Raw genomic sequence first — 18,627 nt, forward strand, 5'->3', positions numbered from 1 at the left:
CCCAATATCCCGTCTAACCCTGCCCTCTGGCAGTGGGAAGCTATTCTGCCTTTGTTCTGGCACTCCAGACTCTTGTCCCAAGTCCCTCTTCAGCTCTCCTGGAGCCCCTTTAGGCACTGGAAGGAGCTCTAAGGTCTTCCCAGAGCTTTCTCTTCTCCAGGCTGAAGACATTTCATCCCTCAGCTTTGGTTGAATCAAGATCCAGCTGCCCAGATCCTGGGCTTTATCTCCAGTTCAATCTGGAGCCCCACAGCTCTGCCATTCCCAGGGACCAGGCACTGACATTTCCCTGTTGCTGTTCCCAGTGAGGATTTATCAGAATTAGGAGTTAAACACAACCCAAAGAGCATTGTAATGGCTTCTCGAGAGAAAACAAGTTTCTAAAATTAAAAAAGCAAAATGAGAGAATTGAATATTTTTGCATTGATTTTCTTGCCATGCATATTTATAAAACTTAGTTTAATAATATTAAGAAAATACCGGAGAGTGCTGAGTGAGAGCTGCGGTCTGCATCCCCCTCCCACGGCAAGGCACGCATCAGACCTCAGCACCTGTGCCCTGCCAGGATCGGAGCTGCAGCATTGATTCCAGGAGCTCAGAGCAGGGAATCAATCACCTATCCAAAAACCAGAAAACCCATGGAAAGACTCCCAAAACCACAAGGAAATTATTGCCCATTGCCACAAGCAATAAACACAGTGCCCAGAGAGTCCAAGCAATTTTTTCTCCCTGCCACATCACCACACACTCTCATCTTAATTGGTAAATAATCACCAGATTGCATTGTCACTCCATCCCTTCTATGCCTCCCCAGGAAACTGTGGCTGCCCCATTCCTGCAAGTGTCTAAGGCCAGGCTGGACAGGGCTTGGAGCAACCTGGGATAGTGGAAGGTGTCCCTGCCCACAGCAGGGGGTTGGAATGAGATGAGCTTTAAGGTCACTTCCAACCCAAACCATTCTGGGACTCAGTGATTCACCCATTACAGCACAACTGGCCTCATCTTCCACCACCACCCACAGATATTCATTCCCTCCTGCCAGGATCTGGTGATTGCCACCCTGGTGTCAAGGCACTCCCAGTCTTTCAATGTAAGGGGTTCTCTGCTGCCCCTCTGGAGCACATCCAGGTGAAAAACCCACCGTGGAGGTGCAAGAATTGCAGATTAAAAAGGGAAAAGCATGGAGGAGTGCAGGGAGAGAGATGCGTTGTCAAGGCAACAGCAACTGCAGGTTTGGGAGAGGGAAGGAGAGGGGAACGGGGTACCTGGGGCTCTGGTGATGGACACAGAGGCACAGGAAGCCAAGGGCAAGGACAGGGAGAGTAACACTACCCCCTGCCCCTCCCTCCACCAGGACAGCTCCCAGCCCTGCTCCCAGTGAGGGGGGATGATTCAGAGCCCCACAGCATCCCCAGAGCCCATCACCTGCATCCTGCTCGGTCCCACAGCCCAGCTCCCCAGAACCCAGTGCTCAGGGTCCAAGGGACAGAAGCTGCCACTCTCCATGGCCCAGCAACTGAGCAAATGCCACCAGTGGCTCAAAAGGGAGCCTCTCTGGCTGCTCAGTGCCACAGACCACCACGGTCCTACTTTCAGACCTTTCAGCAATTTGTTAGAGTCTGAGTCAAACCAACTCCCCACACTGTGGAGCAGAGTCTGGAGAGATCCCTATCCCACCCATCTCCGAACCCTCCCACTTACAGGAAAGGTTGAAACTTTGTTCATGCCTCAGACAGGCATGGAAGTCCCCAGCTCAGGGAGAGGACAGCAGGCACAGTCACCTGTGAGGTCCATGGTGGCCAGTGCAGCTACAGAGCTGCCAGTCTGACACAGATCCAGCCTTGGATCCAAGTTCACCAGGACAGCAGTGAGAGTGCAGGTGTGATCGGGACACAGGAAATCCTTTGCATTTGTGCACCTACAGACCTTGGTGTGCAAAGAGCTGTCACCATCCCCTCAGTCAGGAGCCAGGACAGGCAGAGGGGACAGGCAGGTGGTCAGTGCAGAAGCAGTCAGGGGCTCTGTGCTGCTGTGCTTACCTCCTGAGCCCCACGTCCTGAGCCCTATACCCAGAGCCCCACACCCTGTTTCCTCCTTCCCTCGGTTGTCAAAGGCCCCAAAGCAGTCCTGGTAGGGCAGCAGCTCTTGGCAGCATGGCAAGCCCTGCTCCCTGCTGAGCCCCTGCTCCCTGCTGAGCCCCTGCTCCCCACGCACCCATCCCAGCAGCAATCCCTGCCAGGCCCTGACAGCTCCCTAAAGCTGCTGCACTATTTTTACCCCACGGTTGCCATAGAGACATCAGAGCCGCTCCCTGTGATGATGCAGCTGCTTTTGGGTGATGCAGTCTCTTCCAGAAGCACTGCATCACCCATTGTATCATCCACTGCATCACACACTTCATCACCCATTGTATCACCCACTGTTATCACCTGCTGCATCATCACTCACTGCATCACCCGCTGCATCAGCCACTGCATCATCACCCACTGCATCACCCACTTCAGGTCCCCTTGGACACCCCCTCTGGTCCCAGAGATCTATGCCAACTCCCCGTGCCCCTGGCAATGCCACAAGATGTGGAGTCACACAGACGCCTCTCCATCCATCCCGGTGCCCCAGGCTGTGGTGAGCTGCTGCGTCCCCAGCCTGGCCAAGGTGCCACTGTGCTGGGCAATGTCTCCCCATGGCCAGCTCAACTGTCCGGCCAAAGCCAGGGACCAGAGGGGACAAGGACCAGCAGTATGAAGCACTGCATGGCCACAGTAGGTGGCAGGGCTGACTTTAGCTGACTGATCTCTGGCACACCCATTTTTCCAGCAGGGGAAATCAGGGTCCCAATTAAAGCAGGTACAAACCTGACCCAGGCTCCAGCTCTGCTTACATCTAAGGGGAAACAAGGTGCTGAGGGCATGGTTGGACCCTCTCCTCCGTGAAACCCCAGGAGGGGCATGGCTGGGGCCGAACTCTGGTGGGCTGGGACCCCCTGCGCTCAGGCTCAGCCCCACTGTGTCCCACAGGTCGGGGGACCTGGGCTGTGCCCTAGGTAGCAGCAGCATCAGCAGCAGAGCCAGTGGTTCCCCCCGGAATGCTGAACTCCCCCATGCCTGCGCTCAGCCCCCAGGAGTGTGGCTATAAACAGTGAAACGGTGGCCGTGCAGGGATGAGCTGGCAGGAATAACTCACACAGCCCTCGGCAAAGCACCCAAAATAGAACCTGCCAGCACCGGGTGCGTCCCAGGAGACGGGACTGGTTCAGCCCTTGGCAAGCCTGCACTGGCACCCTACCTGTGCCTGAGCTGGGAGTCCGAAGGTGCCAGGACATGATACTTTGGGACAAGACCCTTGCCCAGGAGACAGACCCCGCTCTTCTCAGCCAGGAGCTGCAGCTCCTCCAGGGCTGAAGAACATGGAGCCAACAGCTCCTCACCATCCTGTCCCTGCTCCCACAATCTCAGCCCCACAAGGCATCACTGCAGCCCCCACAAGTGCCCTGGGAACCACAACCGCACCCCACAGAGACCAGACAGCCCCATTACAGTCCCAGAAAGCAGCTCCCTCTTCTCCAGGCTGGGCCTGACTAACCATAACCTCAGCAGGTTCTAATAAAGGGATGACAGCTCCCTGGCTGCTCATCCAGGCGGGATAGTCCTGGGATGGCCCCACAAAGCATTCAGCATCTCTGATGTTCTCTTCAGTCACACAGTTCTGTCACCTCTGCCTCTCTCTGCCCTGCCTGGAGAAAGAAGCCCCCTGACTAGGTGAGGATTCTGGGTACCAGTATCACCCATGTGACAGGGGACTGGTATCACCAGCAGCACTTCCAGTGACTGCCCAGCCCTCCACACCCTGCCAGGGCTGTTCCATGTGGGCAGAACACTCTGTGGTGACACCCAGCCACCTCAAAGCCCCCTCATCCCAGTCTTGTCCCAAACTGATCATGTCTGGACCCCATCCTGCTGCCCCCAAGGCTGCACGGGCACTGCTGAGATCAAACCCATGGCTCAGAGCCCTGCACAGAGCTGCAGCTTCTCCAACAGTCATCCCTGCGGCCTCGTTGCCATGGCATCCTCAGGGATGGCACAGATACTGGTGAGGAAGACAAGGAGGATGAAGATAAGTGGACACATTGGCTCTGCAAAGCCAGGGCATGGCTGGGGCAGATTTGAGGACGTCTGGCAGCACGCAGGGGCAATTCCTGCTCCCCTCCACAGAGGTCCCAGCTCCCAGGACTGGCATAACCGAGCTGGCATCGCCATGCTCGTCCCTCCCATCTGGGGCATCTCCCACCCCATGGACACCTGGAAGCTGGTGAGTCCAGCCTGGTGGAGCAGGAAAGGGAACTCTCAGGTTTTAACATCTTCAAGGACAGGTCGTTCCTGATTTCCAGCCAGGACCAGCCAGCCTGGGCTCCAGCACAGGGGTGACAACTCACAGGAGCAGCAAGGGGGCAGAGGAGGAAGGGGCATTTGTAGGTGGGGGTCTCGGCTCCCCAACCGTTTCTTCCAACATTCTCCTAATTGCAATCACCAGGGACCCAGGACCTTCCCTCTTTCCCCACAAACACATCCTCCCTCCGTGTTGCCATCCCTGACCCATCTTGGGGTGCCCTGGGAGCAGAGCAGACCCCCCTCCACTGGGGGGATGCAGTGGCTTCTTCTGGTGCTGGAGTAGCACCCCCATTGCTGGGCAGCCTGGGGTCCTCCTGCCACCACAGCTTGTCCGTTCTAAATTTGCAGATTTCAGTTTATTTTTAAGATGTTTATTTTGTTAAGGTGTTTATATTCTTTTGCTTTCAGGAGTTAAGCCGTTTATTTTAGACAACTGGTGTGCTCATGCATTAGAAAATGGACAGATAAACACATTTTTGGGGGGTTATGGCCAGTTTACGCAGGTACTGCAGAGTGTCTGTGTTACCAAGTCAGGAGGAACCAGCCATAAGGTTTGCCAAATGCTCCCTAATGGAATAAGACTGACTTAATTTTTCTGCTGGCTCTGATTCTCATTGTCATCATCATCTCTGAATGAAGAGCACTGCAATATTAGATTATATTTTATTAACCACAAGAGAGATTTCCCCAAATGTTAATGTGATACAGAGAGTGTGATGACAAACATCCTCACAGTCGTGATGGTCTGCAGAAGTACAGAACCATGGGTGTTAGGGTGGTGGTCCGGGCCATCTGTGACCATTTCCCTCTTCCTCTAATTTCCCTCTTTCTGCTGGGACTGCTCCAAAAGAGACACCGAGGAAAGTGGAGGAAGCTGCTGGGAAGCAGGTTCTTGGCCAGATGCGAGATCTGGGGACAAAGGAGGGCCAGAGAGGCAGCACACTGCTGCTTGTCCAGGTACATCGCCCTGGCACTGAGGGCAGCTCTGTCCGGGGAGCAGGCACGGGGACCTCAGCTTCTCCTGCGCCGCACAGAGCACTCCTGTGCCCCAGGTGTGCCCTCAGGTTCTCCCAGATGTGCCCTCAGGTTCTCCCAGATGTGCGCTGAAACCACGGAGTCATTGACATCAGAGGGGGCTTAGGGGGGCCATAATTCCCCCTGTTCCCGGTGGGGACAGCTGTGGGCTCAGACTAGTTTGGGGTCTGGAGAGCCCCAAGAGCAGGGACACTCGCACCCCATCCCCCCACACAGACACCCCCGCACGGGTGGGCGCAGACACCCTCCCCTCACCCCCCCCCCGCCCACGCTCACGGTGCCCCGCACACGGACACGCTCCCCCGCGCCCGGCGGCAGGGACACAGACCCCTCCAGCCCCCCAGCACACGGACATCCCCGCCCCGCGCTCCCCGCACCCACCCGCGGGCGGACGCGCCGCCCCCCCGCGCCCTCCTCCTCGCGCAGCGCCGGGCAGCGGCACCGGGCACTGGCACCGACAGCCGGGCACCGGCACCAGGCACCAAGCACCAAGCACCGGCACCAGGAACCAGCACCGGCATCAGCCCCGGCACAGCGCACGGGGCAGCGGCACCAACACCGGACGGCGGCACCGGACACCGACACGGGCACCGGACAGCAGGTAGCGGGCCGGGGGCAGCGGCCGCCCCCCACCATCATCACCGCAGCCGGGGGCGGCGGCGGGAGCGGAAGCGGGATGGCCGCGGCTTGGAGGGGCGCGGGGGACACCAGTCCCGGCGGGAGTGGGGGAGAACCGACGCCCGGGTCTCCCCCCGGGTCTGAGGGGTCCCCACGGGAAGGGGCCGTGGGGAGCTCACGGGCAGGGAGTGGTACCGTCAGCGGCTTTGGGAGGGGCTGGAAGCAATGTGAGCACTGACCGCAGGTCCAGGGGCCGCAGGATCCCCATGGAGGGCACGGAGGGGTGGGGAAGGGCCGGGAGGCTTGTGCCCTCTCCAGGGGCGCTCTGGGGGCACTGGCTGCTCAGGGCTCCAGGAACACTCTGAGGAGTGAGACAGGGAGTCGGGGGCAGCAGGAGTGGGTGGCAGTGGGAGCAGGGAGTGGGGGTCAGCGGGGCAGTAGAAGCAGGGGGCAGTGGAAACACAATAGACAGCATGACTGTGGCTGTTTCTCCTTCCCTCCAGCAGTGAGGAAGCAGAGATCCCGGCTCCAGCCCAGGAAGCCATCGGGGAAGTTCACACAGTCTCTAGTGGGCTTTGTGTTGTGGCCCCCCAGACACAGCAGGCCGGTGGAGACCATCAGAACCTCTCTGATCTCCCGGGGAAACCAAGGCATCCAGGCAGCTGTCTGTGCAAGGTGGGTGGACATGTCCAGAGGGACAGTGGGAAGTGGGGCAGTGCCCAGAGCATGGCATCCCAGGAAGGCAGGGACAAAGGAGTGGGGCTCACCTCTTCTCCATCGTTCCCCCCACAGCCACCAGCCACCACTGCCATCACCCAGCAGGAGCAGCAGCCATGGATGAAGTGACGGAGCTGGAGCTGGGGGGCAACTCGCTCCTGAAGGCCGTGTGGCTCGGCCGGCTCCGGTTGACCCGGCTGCTGCTGGAAGGGGGGGCTTACATCAACGAGAGCAATGAGAAGGGGGAGACTGCCCTGATGGTGGCCTGCATCACCACGCACGTCGACCAGCAGAGCATCCACAAGGCCAAGATGGTGAAGTACTTGCTGGACAACAGAGCTGATCCCAACATCCAGGACAAGTCTGGGAAAACCGCCCTCATGCATGCCTGTATCCGTGGGGCTGGGGGAGATGTGGTGTCCCTGCTGCTGGAGAGTGGGGCAGACCCCAGCCTGGAAGACCACTCGGGAGCCTCAGCACTGGTCCACGCCATCAACGCTGAAGACAAGGCTGTGCTGCAGCACCTCCTGAATGCCTGCAGAGCCAAAGGGAAGGAGGTGATCATCATCACCATGGACACATCAGCCTCTGGCACCAAGACTGCCAAGCAGTACCTGAACGTTGCCCCTGCGCTGGAGTTCAAGGAGAGGCCTCCCCCGGAGGAGGGTGCAGCCCCCTCCAGTACTCACCTGAAAAATCCCATCTCAGCACCTTCCCCTGCTGAGAAGGAGAGCAGCATTCTCACCCCACACCCTTCAAACACTGGGGACACTGAGCCACCCTCCCCGGGCCAGAGAGCTGCCCGGAGAGCCCACCTGCCCCGACTGAAGCGACTGCGGTCAGAGCCATGGGGTCTGGTGGCACCCTCGGTGCTGGCGGCCTCTGCGCACCGCGATGACACGCGGGTCTGCACTGACAACGAGGTCATCACGGGCATCAGTGACCTCTCACTCTCCAAAAAGCCCTCCCTCACCCGGAGCAGCAGCAGCAAGGGAAGGGACCCCTCTCTCTTCCCCCCAGTGGATGAGCAGGCACTGGGGCCACTGGCTTGGAAAGCCACCCACGAGAAGAGCCCAAGCACCCACCCATGCCTGCCCCGGAGCATCACGGTCCCAGAGGAGCCAGAGAGCACCAGCTCGGCCACCAGCTCACCTGCAGGGATGGAAACTCCACACTGGTGGAGGACAGGCACTGAACACAACGGAGATTCCCAGGTCACCGAGGTGGGGAAGGGGCCATCAGAGAGGAGGAAGCTGAGCGGGTCCCACCTGGCCTTGCTGGATGGTTCCTGTGAGTCTCCCTCCGGCAGCGCCAGCACATCGCCCAGCACTGGCCGGCGCCGGCCACCCAGCTTGCTGGAGAGGCGAGGATCCGGGACCCTGCTGCTGGACCACATCTCCCACACAAGACCAGGATATCTGCCCCCCCTGAACGTGAACCCCAACCCCCCGATTCCTGACATTGGCTCCAGCAAAGCCCTCTCCCCGCTGGCTGCTGGGCTGAAGCCCCTGGTGCCACTCACGCCCAGCTCGCCCAGGCGGGGTGATCTGAGAGCCCACAGGAAGCTTCTCCGCAGACATTCCATGCAGGCAGAGCAGATGCGGCACCTCTCCGATTTCGAGGAGGTCGTGGCACAGTAGCCATGTCACCATTTGTTCACAGGGAGGTGGCCAAAGCCGTGCTGTCCCTGCAGAAACGGGACGGTTCCCACACAGAGTGGGCACTGGCTCCGGGGACACACTGGTGGCCAGGGGGTTCAGCCCTGAGCCCAGGGGCTGAATCGGGAGCGACCACCTGGGAGATCGATCCCACACCATCCTAGATCGCAAAGCTCCGTGCCAAGGATCCCACCTGCAGTTCACTTATTCCTCACTAGTTGCAATCCGCTTTTCTTCCATCATGCTCGTTCTCTCACCGAATCCCCTCCCGGACCCTCGGTGGTGATCTCTGGGGCTGAGGCGTTCATGAAGTGCCTTCCAGGAAGGGAAGGGGCTCAGTACTGCGGGGGCTAGAGGAGCGGGAACACCCCTCCAGCCACGGACCGTGTCGGTGCTCTCCTGGAGCGGGAGAGGGAGACAATCCTTCACCTCCGAGACTCCCGAACGCTCCGGATCTCCGGCGGCTGAGCTCACCCGGCACCGCTGCAGCCTCGTCGGTTGTGGGCCGGGATGGGCTTCTCTTGTCTCTGAAGCGTCCGAACTTCAGGGGGTTCATTCCCCACCACGCCGAGGAGCTCTGAATTCAAGAAGCGCTGAATCCCCGAGCAGGACGGTCCCAGCCTGGCTGGATGGGAAGCCTTTGCCAGCGGCGGGGAACCCGGGATGCCAAGTCACGGAGGGTGACACGGGCTGTGTCACCAGCGGTTCATCCCACCGGGAAAGTCGCAGGCCCCGCGCCACAGCCAAGACCCCGCTCTACCTACCCGCGCAGGGAGCCCTCCCAACGCCACGCCTCACCCCGCGCGCCGTGTGCCGTGGACCGGCCGTGCGCCATGGACCGGCCGTGTGCCGTGGATGCCGACAGATTCCGTGACTCCATGAATGCGTTTATTTACAAGGCTGCGTGTGTGTAAGGGTGCAGGGGCAGGTGTTGGGGTGACGCCGTGGCCCTGCGGAGACTTTTGCACTAATTTTGCACTTCATTAATAAAGCGCTCAGCTTTGGACGGAGGCTGATCTCGCGTGGACCCGACACCAGCCGCCCGGCCCGGGGCGTCCCCGGGGTTCCCGGAGTGCTCGGCCCGGAGATGCCGGGGGTTCCCAGGGTGCCGGGGGGGCCCGGAACGCTCCCCGCGGGTGCCCGCCCCGGGGCCGGAGGTGCCGCCCACGCCCCGCCCCGCCCCGCCCCGCTCGCAGCGGAAGCGCCACGTCAGGGGGGCGGTGCGGGGCCGGTGCCGGTGCGGGGCCGGTGCCGGTGCCGGTGGCGCCGCCGGCTCGGTGCGGGTGGCGATGCCGGGCGCGGTGCGTGTCGCGGTGCGGACGCTGTGCCTGGCCGCGCTGCTGGCCGCGCTGGGGGCCGGCGGGACGGAGCTGACGCTGGAGCTGCCCGACAGCGCCCAGCGCTGCTTCCACCAGGAGCTGGAGAGCGGCATCAAGTTCACCCTCGACTATCAGGTACTACCCTGCCTGTACCTGCCTGTACCTTCCGGCAGCCCTGCATGCTCCCTGCCTGCACCTCCTGTCCATACCCCTGCCAGCGCCCCCTCCACCCGCACCCCTGCCTAGGCCCTGCCAGCACCCCATTTGTGTCCCATCTCTGTGCCTCTGCCCATGTGTGTGCCTATTGCCTCTGCCCATGGCCCTGCCCACGCTCCTATCCCTGTGCCGTGCAGAGCCCCAGGCAGGGCTGCAATTCCCTCCTCCCATGCGCACCCCAATTCCTTCCACACTGCACTAGGAGTTGTTCCCAACCCCAGCCCCATGCCTGGCAGTGTCCACCTGAGAGCCAGGTCTGAGATGTGCCCACAACAGCCATAGGAGCCCCTAACCTGAGTCATGAGGGCTGTCCCTGTCTCCAGGCATCCCACTTGAGCAGTGGGCACTCCACCTGAGTTGCTGGCACCGTGGTGCACAGCTTCCTGAGCGCTCCCCTGGCCTGGGCCCCATCCCATGGGCATGGTGCCCGCTGGCCTCTCACACAGCTGTGGGGCTGGGCAGGGTCAGGGGCCCCTTGCCACGTTGCTTGGCATGTGCCACCATCTGAGACACATCTCCCTGCACAGGTGATCAGCGGAGGACACTATGATGTGGACTGCTACGTGGAGGACCCCAACAGCAAGACCATCTACCAGGAGACCAAGAAGCAGTACGACAGCTTCTCGCACCACACTGAGGTCAAGGGTGTCTACACCTTCTGCTTCAGCAACGAGTTCTCCACCTTCTCCCACAAAATTGTCTACTTCGACTTCCAGGTGGGCGATGAGCCGCCCATCCTGCCCGACATGAACAACCGCGTCACCGCCCTGACACAGGTGGGTCCCAAGAGGAAAGCAGGGAGGGAAGAAGGGAGGAAGGGTCCTGCCGCAGCCCTCCCTTGCAGGATGGCAGTTGGGGACATTTCCCCCTCCTCCTCGGCTGGATGCAGAAGTGCCAACCGCCAGCCAACAGCCCCACCACACACCACATCCTCTGCCTGGGATGCGGGGGTTGTGCTGGGTCTGGGCTCCCCCATCTGCAGCAGCCAATGTCCGTCACACATGAGGAAATTGCATCAGCCATTCCATCCCTCAGTGTGAGCCTCTGGGCTGGGCATCCACGTGCCCTGGCGGCCCTCTAGCTCTGTCCCCATGGGAAACCACCCTGGATGGGTTCTGGCAGGGAGCCTACAACACAGACACTGCTGTCCTGCTCTTGGGTGCCCTGGCACAGTCCTGGGCTCCCTCAGCTGTGCCAGGTCAGAAGCAACAGGGCACTCTTGTCCTTGTCCCCCAGATGGAATCCGCCTGTGTCACCATCCATGAGATGCTGAACGCGGTGATTGACTCCCAGACCCACTACCGGCTGCGGGAGGCGCAGGACCGGAGCAGAGCTGAGGAGCTCAATGGCCGTGTCTCATACTGGTCAGTAGGGGAAACCCTCATCCTCTTCGTGGTCAGCATCGGGCAGGTGATGCTGCTTAAGAGCTTCTTCACTGAGAAGAGACCCAGCAGCGGCGGAGCTGGCACCTAGAGCTGGTGTGTCTGTGCCCAAGTGGAGCAGGGAATGGGACGGCTGCGGCCCTGGGGTCGCGCTTTGCCTCTGATCTGTGCCATGGGCAGGCGGGGGGTGGGAACAGGGGTGACATGACACTGCCGAGCTGGGTGGACACGGTCACCCAAGTACAGGTGTCCCCTAGCATCACCTCCCACTTGCCATCGCCCAGCCTACCGCCCTGTCCCCTTGCCTGGCCACCCAGTCCCCGTTCTCTGGCTCCACCTGGAAGCGGGTGGGACCAGCACCAGCATCAACACTGGGGCACCCTCAGAGCCCAACGTGACTGTGATGACCACACGCTGCCCCTTGAAGCCCTGTGCAGCCGCCAAGGGGATGGGGCAGCACTGGCCCACCTGGCACCCACCCAGTGCCGTCAGCCTGAGGAGAGCTGCCCGTGGGCTGGGGGTCTCTGTCTGCACCCCAGGTGTCCTGTGGCAGGCAGGGTGCTCCCAGCAGCAGGGCCACAGCAACAGCAGCATCCAAGAAGGGAAGGTTTTTTGCTGGGTGGTGCTCTGGCTCTACCAGCTCCTCTCCTCGCAGCATTTTTCAGGCTGGCAAGTGGTGTGCCCATTCCAGGTGGTATTTTCATACTCACACGAGTCCATGCCTGAGACTCAGCCCCCCCACACATTCCCCCCACCCTGCGGACACGTGCCAAGGAAGCCCCATCCCTGCCCTGGAAGCATGGAGGACCCACACACACCTGGGACTGCAGCCCCTCATTCCCTGGAGCCCCACAAAATGGAGACACTCACAAGACCCTGGAGTGACCAGTGTGCTGGCCCTCCAGCCCTCAAGCAGACGTGAGATCATTTTTCAGAGCTGAATCAACTCCACCAGACTTTTCCTTTGCCACTTTCAAATAAATCCCTGCAAGCATGGCTGGCACTGCAGTTATTGGGCACAGCTTCTGCCTGCCCTCCTGCCTTGGCCCCCTGTCTGCACCAGCTGAGCTGGCTCCTGGCACAGGACCAGATGCTGGAGCCAGAGAGACCCCTCAGCAGGAGCAGCACCGCTGTCTGTGCCCCAGTGTGAGGCCACACTGTCAGTGGATTGCGATGGGCTTCCCACTGGGCAGTGGGGACTGAGGAGCCAAGGGAGCCCAGCGTCCATCGGCAGCAGAGTGGGGACCCCGGGCAGAGCCCAGCTCTGTAGTTCCTTCCCTGAGGCTGAAGGGATGCCAGGGCTGTTCTTCGGGGCTGTCCCTCACTCTGGCAATGCTCCTGGTGCTCGGCGGAGTGAGGGGCCTGGGCACCCACAGCCCTCTCCCACCTCTCCAGGCCCCAGCAGCTGTGCCAGCTCCGCCGTCAGCACTGGCCTTGGGGCAGCTGCCGCAGGCAGGAGAACTGGCCCTGTGTGCCTTCCAACAGCCTTGGGCAGGAGCCAGGAGCTCCTGTTTGGAGCAGAGCCAACATCAGCAGCACCCTGGGACTGCCACCAGCCTGGCGTTGGCTGGCAGGGGCTAGCCCTGTGCCCACTGGGACGCAGAGCCCTGTGGGGATGAACAGGGAGGGAAGCACCCAGCCTTGGCCAGGCTGTGGATGGCCTTGAATCTGCTCCTACCTGGGGACTCTTGAGCCACCCATGGTGGGGACAGGGGCAGCTGAGACGGCAAAGGGTCAGGGTGCTGGCTCTAGGGACACCAGCTCAGCTCCCCGCTGGGGGACACAGGAGGGACAAGAGGTGGCCATAGGACACTTTATTGCTGTTCAGGGCACAAAGAAGGGAGAGGGGACGGGGGCACTGCCACCAGCCCCAAGCCCGCAGAGTCACTTCAGGGTGCGGGGAGGGATCAGCAGTGACTCCATCCCTGCTGGACCTGCGCTGACCCAGTCATCCTGCTGCCAGACCCCTCTGCCCTGAGCACCCCAGCAGTCATGCTGGTCTCACAGGGAGCTGCTGTGACAGGAGGCGTCCCTGGCAGCCCCTCGGGACCTCTGCACCCCCTGGGCTCCCCGCTTGGGTGGCAGGGAGGAGGCTGAGCAGTGGAAGGAGCCAGTGGCTGGGGAGGGGGGCTGGGCCAGGGGGCCGTGCCTGCATGGGCAACCCCAGCCCCCCCGGAGGGGGATGGTGAAGAGCCCGTAGGTGATGGGGTCCAGGCACGCATTGAAGAGGCCAAAGATGAAGAGAATGTGGGTGAGGGCCGGCGAGACCCTCTTCTCCATGGCGCGGGGACAGAACCAGTGCCAGAGCCCCAGCAGGTAGTAGGGGGTCCAGCAAAGGATGAAGGAGGAGACGATGACCAGGCTCATCCGCAGCATCCGCAGCCGGGCTCGTGGGATGTTGTTCCTGGAGCACCGCAGTGACGCGTCCTGTGAGGAGACTGGAGGGGCACAGCCCGTGAGGGGAAAGGGGGGCTGGGACAGGGACCCCATGCCCTGGGGGAAAGCTGGGGGGTCCCTATAGGAGCTCCAGACAGGACTTCCCCCGGGCATGGGGCTGTGTCCCATGGTGCCTGGCACTCACAGAGGCTGGAGCCCATCCGGCGGGAGATCTCCAGCAGGATGCGGGTGTAGCAGCAGACCATGATGAGCAATGGTAGCAGGAAGAGGCAGGCAAAGCCTACCATGTTGTAGAGGGTCTCGTGCCAGGGCCGAGGGAAGCTGCCGCGTGTGGTGCACTGGGTGAAGTTGTGCGGGGGGCGCAGGGTGATGGTGTGGAACAGGAACAGCTGGAGACAAGAGAGGTGGGATGGGGTGATGGGGATTTGTGCCTCCTGAGGCAGGGAGGGCATTGGAGGCCAAAGCAGGGACCCCCCAGACCCATAGGGACAGACCCAGCCTGTGGGGTAGGACCTGTTATCACCCCTGCACTGGCTCTGCTCCCCACTGACGGGGGCCTGGGGGGCACCCCAGGCACTGGGCAGAACTGGATGAAGGGGGATCACTGCCACAGCCACTCTATCACCACCACTCCATGCCCATCCCACAGGGCTCTCCAGCCCCTCTCTGTCCCCACCCTGCAGGTCACACAGTGGCACCAGCCCTGGCGGTGAGCCCGGACAGTGTCACCAGACACTGGGCTAGGTGGGGGTCTGTCACGGGCAGGGGCCGGAGGGGCTCCCGGGGTCGGTACCTGTGGCACTGCCAGCCCCGCGCTGAGGATCCAGGCCACGTGCAGCATGGCGCGGTTGCGGGCGCGGGCGCGGGCGATGGCTAGCGGGTGCAGGATGGCGGCCTGCCGGTCCAGGCTGATGACCACGGTGACGAAGGCAGAGGCGTACATGGCCAGCAGCCGCAGGTACATGAGCAGGCGGCAGGCCAGGTCGCCCGCCCACCACTGCAGCGTGATGTTCCAGACGGCGTCCAGCGGCATCACCACCACGGTGACCAACAGGTCCGCTGCAGCCAGGTGCCGCAGCAGCAGGCGGATGTGGGGGCGCCGGCCGCTGCCCCGGCCCCCCACTGCCCGCAGCACTGCCAAGTTGCAGCCAGCTGAGAGGGCAAAGAGGGCGAAGGTGATGGCCACGCGTACCTGGGCGGCGGGGGAGAAGGTGGGCAGCTGCAGGGGCTCCTCGCCGTTCTCATTGGGGGGGCTCCAGGTGCAGCCCCACTCGGGGGGGATGACGCTGGGGGGCTCCCCACTGGTGTTTCCCACTGCAGGGCCTGGGTCTGGATGGCCCCTACCTGCCACAACAGGCAAAGGGGCAGTGGCAACCCTCAGGTGGGAGCTCTGGGTGTGGCAGGCCACACTCAGCATTGTGGGTCCTTTCCCCTAGAGCCCCCTGCCCAGGGCCACAGTGCCGGCATCACATTTCTGAGCTCACTTCCCTGCATTCCATCTTTGCCTGCTCGCTGCATCCTGCTGCTACCCCAGACCCCCCAGAGCCCCTCCATGCCTGCAGAGCTATGGGGGTCCCCGGTGCCAAGCAGGACAGAGGAAGACATTGGCAGCTGACCCCAACACGCCACCCACCTCAGGCCATTACTGCCGTGCCCCTCTCCATGCCCAGAGTATCCCTCATGATCTTGCCTGCGACGGTGACTCCCCCAGCCCAACAATGACACCCCATTCCCCCCACCTCACCTGCATCCAGGGTGTCCTGCCCAGCTTTCCCCAGCTGGGCCATGGTAGGGCCGATGCTCACACAGTGCCAGGGCTCTATGCTGAGGGCTTCTGCATCTGCTCTGGGGCACGAGGGGGAGTGTAGCAGGGAGCGGGGCAGGTACCGGGGCAGGTACTGCAGAGAGGCAGCACCTGCAGCTGCTGCTGCAGATGCTGTGGCGTGGGCGCCCTTGGCAGCTCTGAATGGTCCTTGACGTAGCCAGCAGCTTGGAACAGCACGGTCCTTCCCCTGCCACCCACAGCACATGGACGCACACGTAAGTGTGCGTGGTGCTCACACACAGGAATGGACCATGGGACGTGCCCCATGTCTGTGGGAGGGAGCCCCCCAGCCCAGGGGGTGCTGCCAATGCCCCCCAGGTCTGGCACTGCTGCTGCCAGGACCAGGTATCAGGGCACACTGGGGCTCCTCTCATTGAGGTGCAGCATCTGGGGGCCCCAGAGATCCACGGGTCCTTCCTCCCAGCCCTGCGACTGCCAGCGGCTCTCCCAGACCGTTGTCATCCCCGTGCCAGTGTCCCCATGGCTGGAGCACATGCCCGGGTCCCTTCAGCCCTGGCTGGAGAGCAGGGGCTGCAGCCTAGGAGAGGGCAGGGCAGTGGGCTGCTTTACACCTCAAAGGCTTGTGTCCCCTTCTGTCACCCCCCTCCTCCACCCCAGCAGAGGGAATTAACCTCATTAGAGAGTCCTTTCACACTCCATGGGGTTCATTAACCCCCCACCCTTCACCCCAGACCCCAGAGCTGGAGAGATACTCCCCTGACACATTAGCACATGGCTGCCAGGTCCCAACACCCTCCTGCTAATGGGGACCCCAGACTTCAGGGAGCCACCAAGGGGGCTGGGGACATAGGGTCCCCATCACAGCCACTCACACTCTGCTCCTTGCAGCCTGTGGGCTCAGCCCCATCCCCACACTGAGCTGGACCCCAAATCTAGCCATTTCACTCTGCACTGGGGAGCTCCCACAGGCCCAGAACTGCCAAGTGGGAAGGCTGGATCTGGAGGGTGCTGGGGATCCTCACCCCTTCCTGGCTGGAGATCAGGCCCCAGGGCAAGGGGACTGTCTCTCTTGATACATCCCCAAGTTGCTCTCCCAGATGGTGCCTGGCTGCCCCACAGCCCCCAGCCCTGGAGCCCAGCAAGGAGACCTTGGGCACATAGGACCCCATACACACCAGGCCCTAGGCATGCCAAAGCCCATCCCGTGCCCAGGTCCTGGGAACAGCCACACAGACACACAGAGAGGGCACAAGGGTTTATTCACATGCAGCCGCCGCCACCCGGCGCGTCCAGCACGGCTCCAGGCTCCGACAGATGGGGCAGCTTGTTCCTGCAGCCATCCCAAGGGCTGCACGTGTCCCCAGGCTGCAGGGGTCCAGACAGGCATCGTGGGGCAGTGGGTGCTCCAGGCCCGGGGACTCATCTGGGTCAGTGCCGGGGCTGTGGTGGGAACAGAGCTTCCAGAAGTGAAAGCAGGTCCGCAGAGAGATCCTGGGGAGCCGACAGGGAGAGGGGTGAGCAGCCAGACAGAGGTCCAGATGGGGGTGGGGACATGGAAGTGACAGCCTACACCCTGGAAGGGCTCCTGGGCAGGGAGAAGCAGGACAACGGACTCCATTCTGTCCCCACTAGTGGGATCCCTCCTTCCCATGGGAGGCAAGCACCAGGAAGGATGGGGCAGGCTAGGGTACCCACCTCACCCCCTGCATGGAGCAGGGCTCACCTCTCCATTCCCTAACCCCGACAAGATTGTTGTTACCCCAAAACCAGTTCCTGCACTGCCCCACACCAAGAGGACACTGAGGCCGCCCCAAGAGGGGTTGATCCCTGCCCCATGCCAGCCCCATGCTGAGAGTCAGCCCAGTCCCCACCAGCACGTACCTGGGTGACTGTCCCTGTGCCCACGAACTCTGACAGCACCAGCCCCATGTCCAGGACATCACCAGGGAGATCCGGGGGGGCCCCAGCCCCTGCACAGTGAGGAGGGGTCAGCCAGGGGGACGCAGAGGAGGTGACAGCCTTGTTCATCTCTGAGGAGGTCCCCACTGCAGGGATGTAGGGGGGTGGCTGCCAGGTCTCCGTCTCGATGTTGGAAACCTCAAGCACCTCTGGAGGAGTCCCGGTTGCAGGAATGTAGGGGGAAGACCCCCAGGTCTCCATCCTGATGTTCGGACCCCCAAGTACATCTGGGGGGATCCCTGCAGCAGGGGTGTAGGGGGGTGACCCCCAGGTCCCTAGCCCCATCTCCGGACCCCCAAGCACCTCCGGGGGAGTGCCCACAGCAGGGCTGCAGAGAGGTGACCCCCAGGCACCCGTCCCCATGCCGGGAGCCCCGTGCAGCTCCGGGGGGGTCCTCGCCATGGGAGGTGACCCCCAACCCGCAGTGCCGGGGGGCGAAGCATCACGGGGCTCCGTGTCCTGGCAGCACCCCAGGCCCCGGGGGCAGAGGGGACAGTGTCGGGGGGCCGGCGCCCCCCGGCCGAGCCCCAGCAGGGCGGAGAGGTGGGCGATGTAGCGGGTGGCGAGGCGCAGGGTCTCGATCTTGGTGAGGGTCTGCCCGGCGGGCGCCAGCGCGGGCGGCAGGTAGTGCCGCAGCCGCAGCAGGGCCTGCGCCAGCCGCCGCATCCGCAGCTTCTCCCGCTCGCTGGCGCTCTGCCGCGGGACCCCCGCTCCCCCGCCGCCCCGCACCCCCTTCCTGCCCCTGGGGCGGGGCGCGGCGTGCCCTCGGCAGGGTCCCCGGGCAGCGGCGGGGGACGCGAGGCCACAGGAGTCAGGTGATGCTGCGGGAGAGCTGCTGCTGTAGCCCAGAGGGTCCGGAGGTCCGCGGTCACCCCAGTCCTGCAGTGGGGCGGTGGCGGGCAGCGTGTGGCCGTGGGCCATGGCAAGGCCGGAGTCTGGGACCTGTGTGTCAGTGGCTCCCGACCGCCCCGGCTTTATGCCGGGCCCGAGGTGTGAAGAGGCACCTTCGTGGCTGCAGGAGCAGCACTTCAAAGGCTGGGGGTCTGGGGGGGGGGGGGGGGGCCGGGGGCCGCGGCTGTGAACACGGGGTGACGAATTTCACCCCAGAGGTGTGAAGCTGCTCGGTGCTGCCCCTCGCCCCCGCGCTGGGCT

General features: G+C 62.6%; 4 protein-coding genes across 5 annotated transcripts; 2 read left to right on the plus strand and 2 right to left on the minus strand.

Annotated features, from left to right (window-relative positions):
- The first annotated feature begins 5,856 nt into the window (after positions 1-5,856).
- On the plus strand, positions 5,857-9,422 carry ANKRD34C (ankyrin repeat domain 34C). Of its 2 annotated transcripts, none has more exons than XM_032123088.1 (3): positions 5,857-6,024; positions 6,545-6,716; positions 6,834-9,422. In XM_032123088.1, the coding sequence occupies exon 3, from the start codon at positions 6,875-6,877 to the stop codon at positions 8,396-8,398; it is 1,524 nt and encodes a 507-aa protein (XP_031978979.1). In that variant the 5' UTR covers positions 5,857-6,024; positions 6,545-6,716; positions 6,834-6,874; the 3' UTR covers positions 8,399-9,422. The 2 variants fall into 2 exon arrangements, with proteins under 2 accessions (XP_031978979.1, XP_031978980.1); XM_032123089.1 differs by having other exon boundaries at positions 6,548-6,716.
- Positions 9,423-9,634: 212 nt separating this feature from the next.
- On the plus strand, positions 9,635-12,329 carry TMED3 (transmembrane p24 trafficking protein 3). The gene is made up of 3 exons (XM_032123091.1): positions 9,635-9,870; positions 10,479-10,727; positions 11,188-12,329. Exons 1-3 carry the CDS (start codon positions 9,706-9,708, stop codon positions 11,422-11,424), a joined length of 651 nt encoding a protein of 216 aa, XP_031978982.1. The 5' UTR covers positions 9,635-9,705; the 3' UTR covers positions 11,425-12,329.
- Positions 12,330-13,131: 802 nt separating this feature from the next.
- LOC116450506 (gonadotropin-releasing hormone II receptor-like) lies at positions 13,132-15,702 on the minus strand. The gene is made up of 4 exons (XM_032123090.1): positions 15,475-15,702; positions 14,524-15,074; positions 13,915-14,119; positions 13,132-13,771 (listed from the first exon to the last, which is right to left on the minus strand). Exons 1-4 carry the CDS (start codon positions 15,515-15,517, stop codon positions 13,335-13,337), a joined length of 1,236 nt encoding a protein of 411 aa, XP_031978981.1. The 5' UTR covers positions 15,518-15,702; the 3' UTR covers positions 13,132-13,334.
- Positions 15,703-16,766: 1,064 nt separating this feature from the next.
- Positions 16,767-18,396, minus strand: LOC116450571 (mesoderm posterior protein 1-like). Its single transcript, XM_032123183.1, has 2 exons — positions 17,398-18,396; positions 16,767-17,007 (listed from the first exon to the last, which is right to left on the minus strand). Exons 1-2 carry the CDS (start codon positions 18,394-18,396, stop codon positions 16,945-16,947), a joined length of 1,062 nt encoding a protein of 353 aa, XP_031979074.1. The 3' UTR covers positions 16,767-16,944.
- Between the last annotated feature and the right edge of the window lie 231 nt (positions 18,397-18,627).

This window comes from Corvus moneduloides, chromosome 13 (genome assembly GCF_009650955.1).
Source record: "Corvus moneduloides isolate bCorMon1 chromosome 13, bCorMon1.pri, whole genome shotgun sequence".
In the NCBI taxonomy this organism is placed as follows: Eukaryota; Metazoa; Chordata; class Aves; order Passeriformes; family Corvidae; genus Corvus; species Corvus moneduloides.

Coding starts and splice junctions, on each gene's coding strand:
- ANKRD34C (XM_032123088.1), top strand. CDS start 6,875: ATGGATGAAGTGACGGAGCTGGAGCTGGGGGGCAACTCGCTCCTGAAG.
- TMED3 (XM_032123091.1), top strand. CDS start 9,706: ATGCCGGGCGCGGTGCGTGTCGCGGTGCGGACGCTGTGCCTGGCCGCG. Junction 9,871..10,478: donor AGTTCACCCTCGACTATCAG/GTACTACCCTGC, acceptor CTCCCTGCACAG/GTGATCAGCGGAGGACACTA. Junction 10,728..11,187: donor GCGTCACCGCCCTGACACAG/GTGGGTCCCAAG, acceptor CTTGTCCCCCAG/ATGGAATCCGCCTGTGTCAC.
- LOC116450506 (XM_032123090.1), bottom strand. CDS start 15,517: ATGGCCCAGCTGGGGAAAGCTGGGCAGGACACCCTGGATGCAG. Junction 14,120..14,523: donor CGGGGCTGGCAGTGCCACAG/GTACCGACCCCG, acceptor TCTTGTCTCCAG/CTGTTCCTGTTCCACACCAT. Junction 13,772..13,914: donor CCGGATGGGCTCCAGCCTCT/GTGAGTGCCAGG, acceptor GTGCCCCTCCAG/TCTCCTCACAGGACGCGTCA.
- LOC116450571 (XM_032123183.1), bottom strand. CDS start 18,396: ATGGCCCACGGCCACACGCTGCCCGCCACCGCCCCACTGCAGGACTGG. Junction 17,008..17,397: donor GCACAGGGACAGTCACCCAG/GTACGTGCTGGT, acceptor TCGGCTCCCCAG/GATCTCTCTGCGGACCTGCT.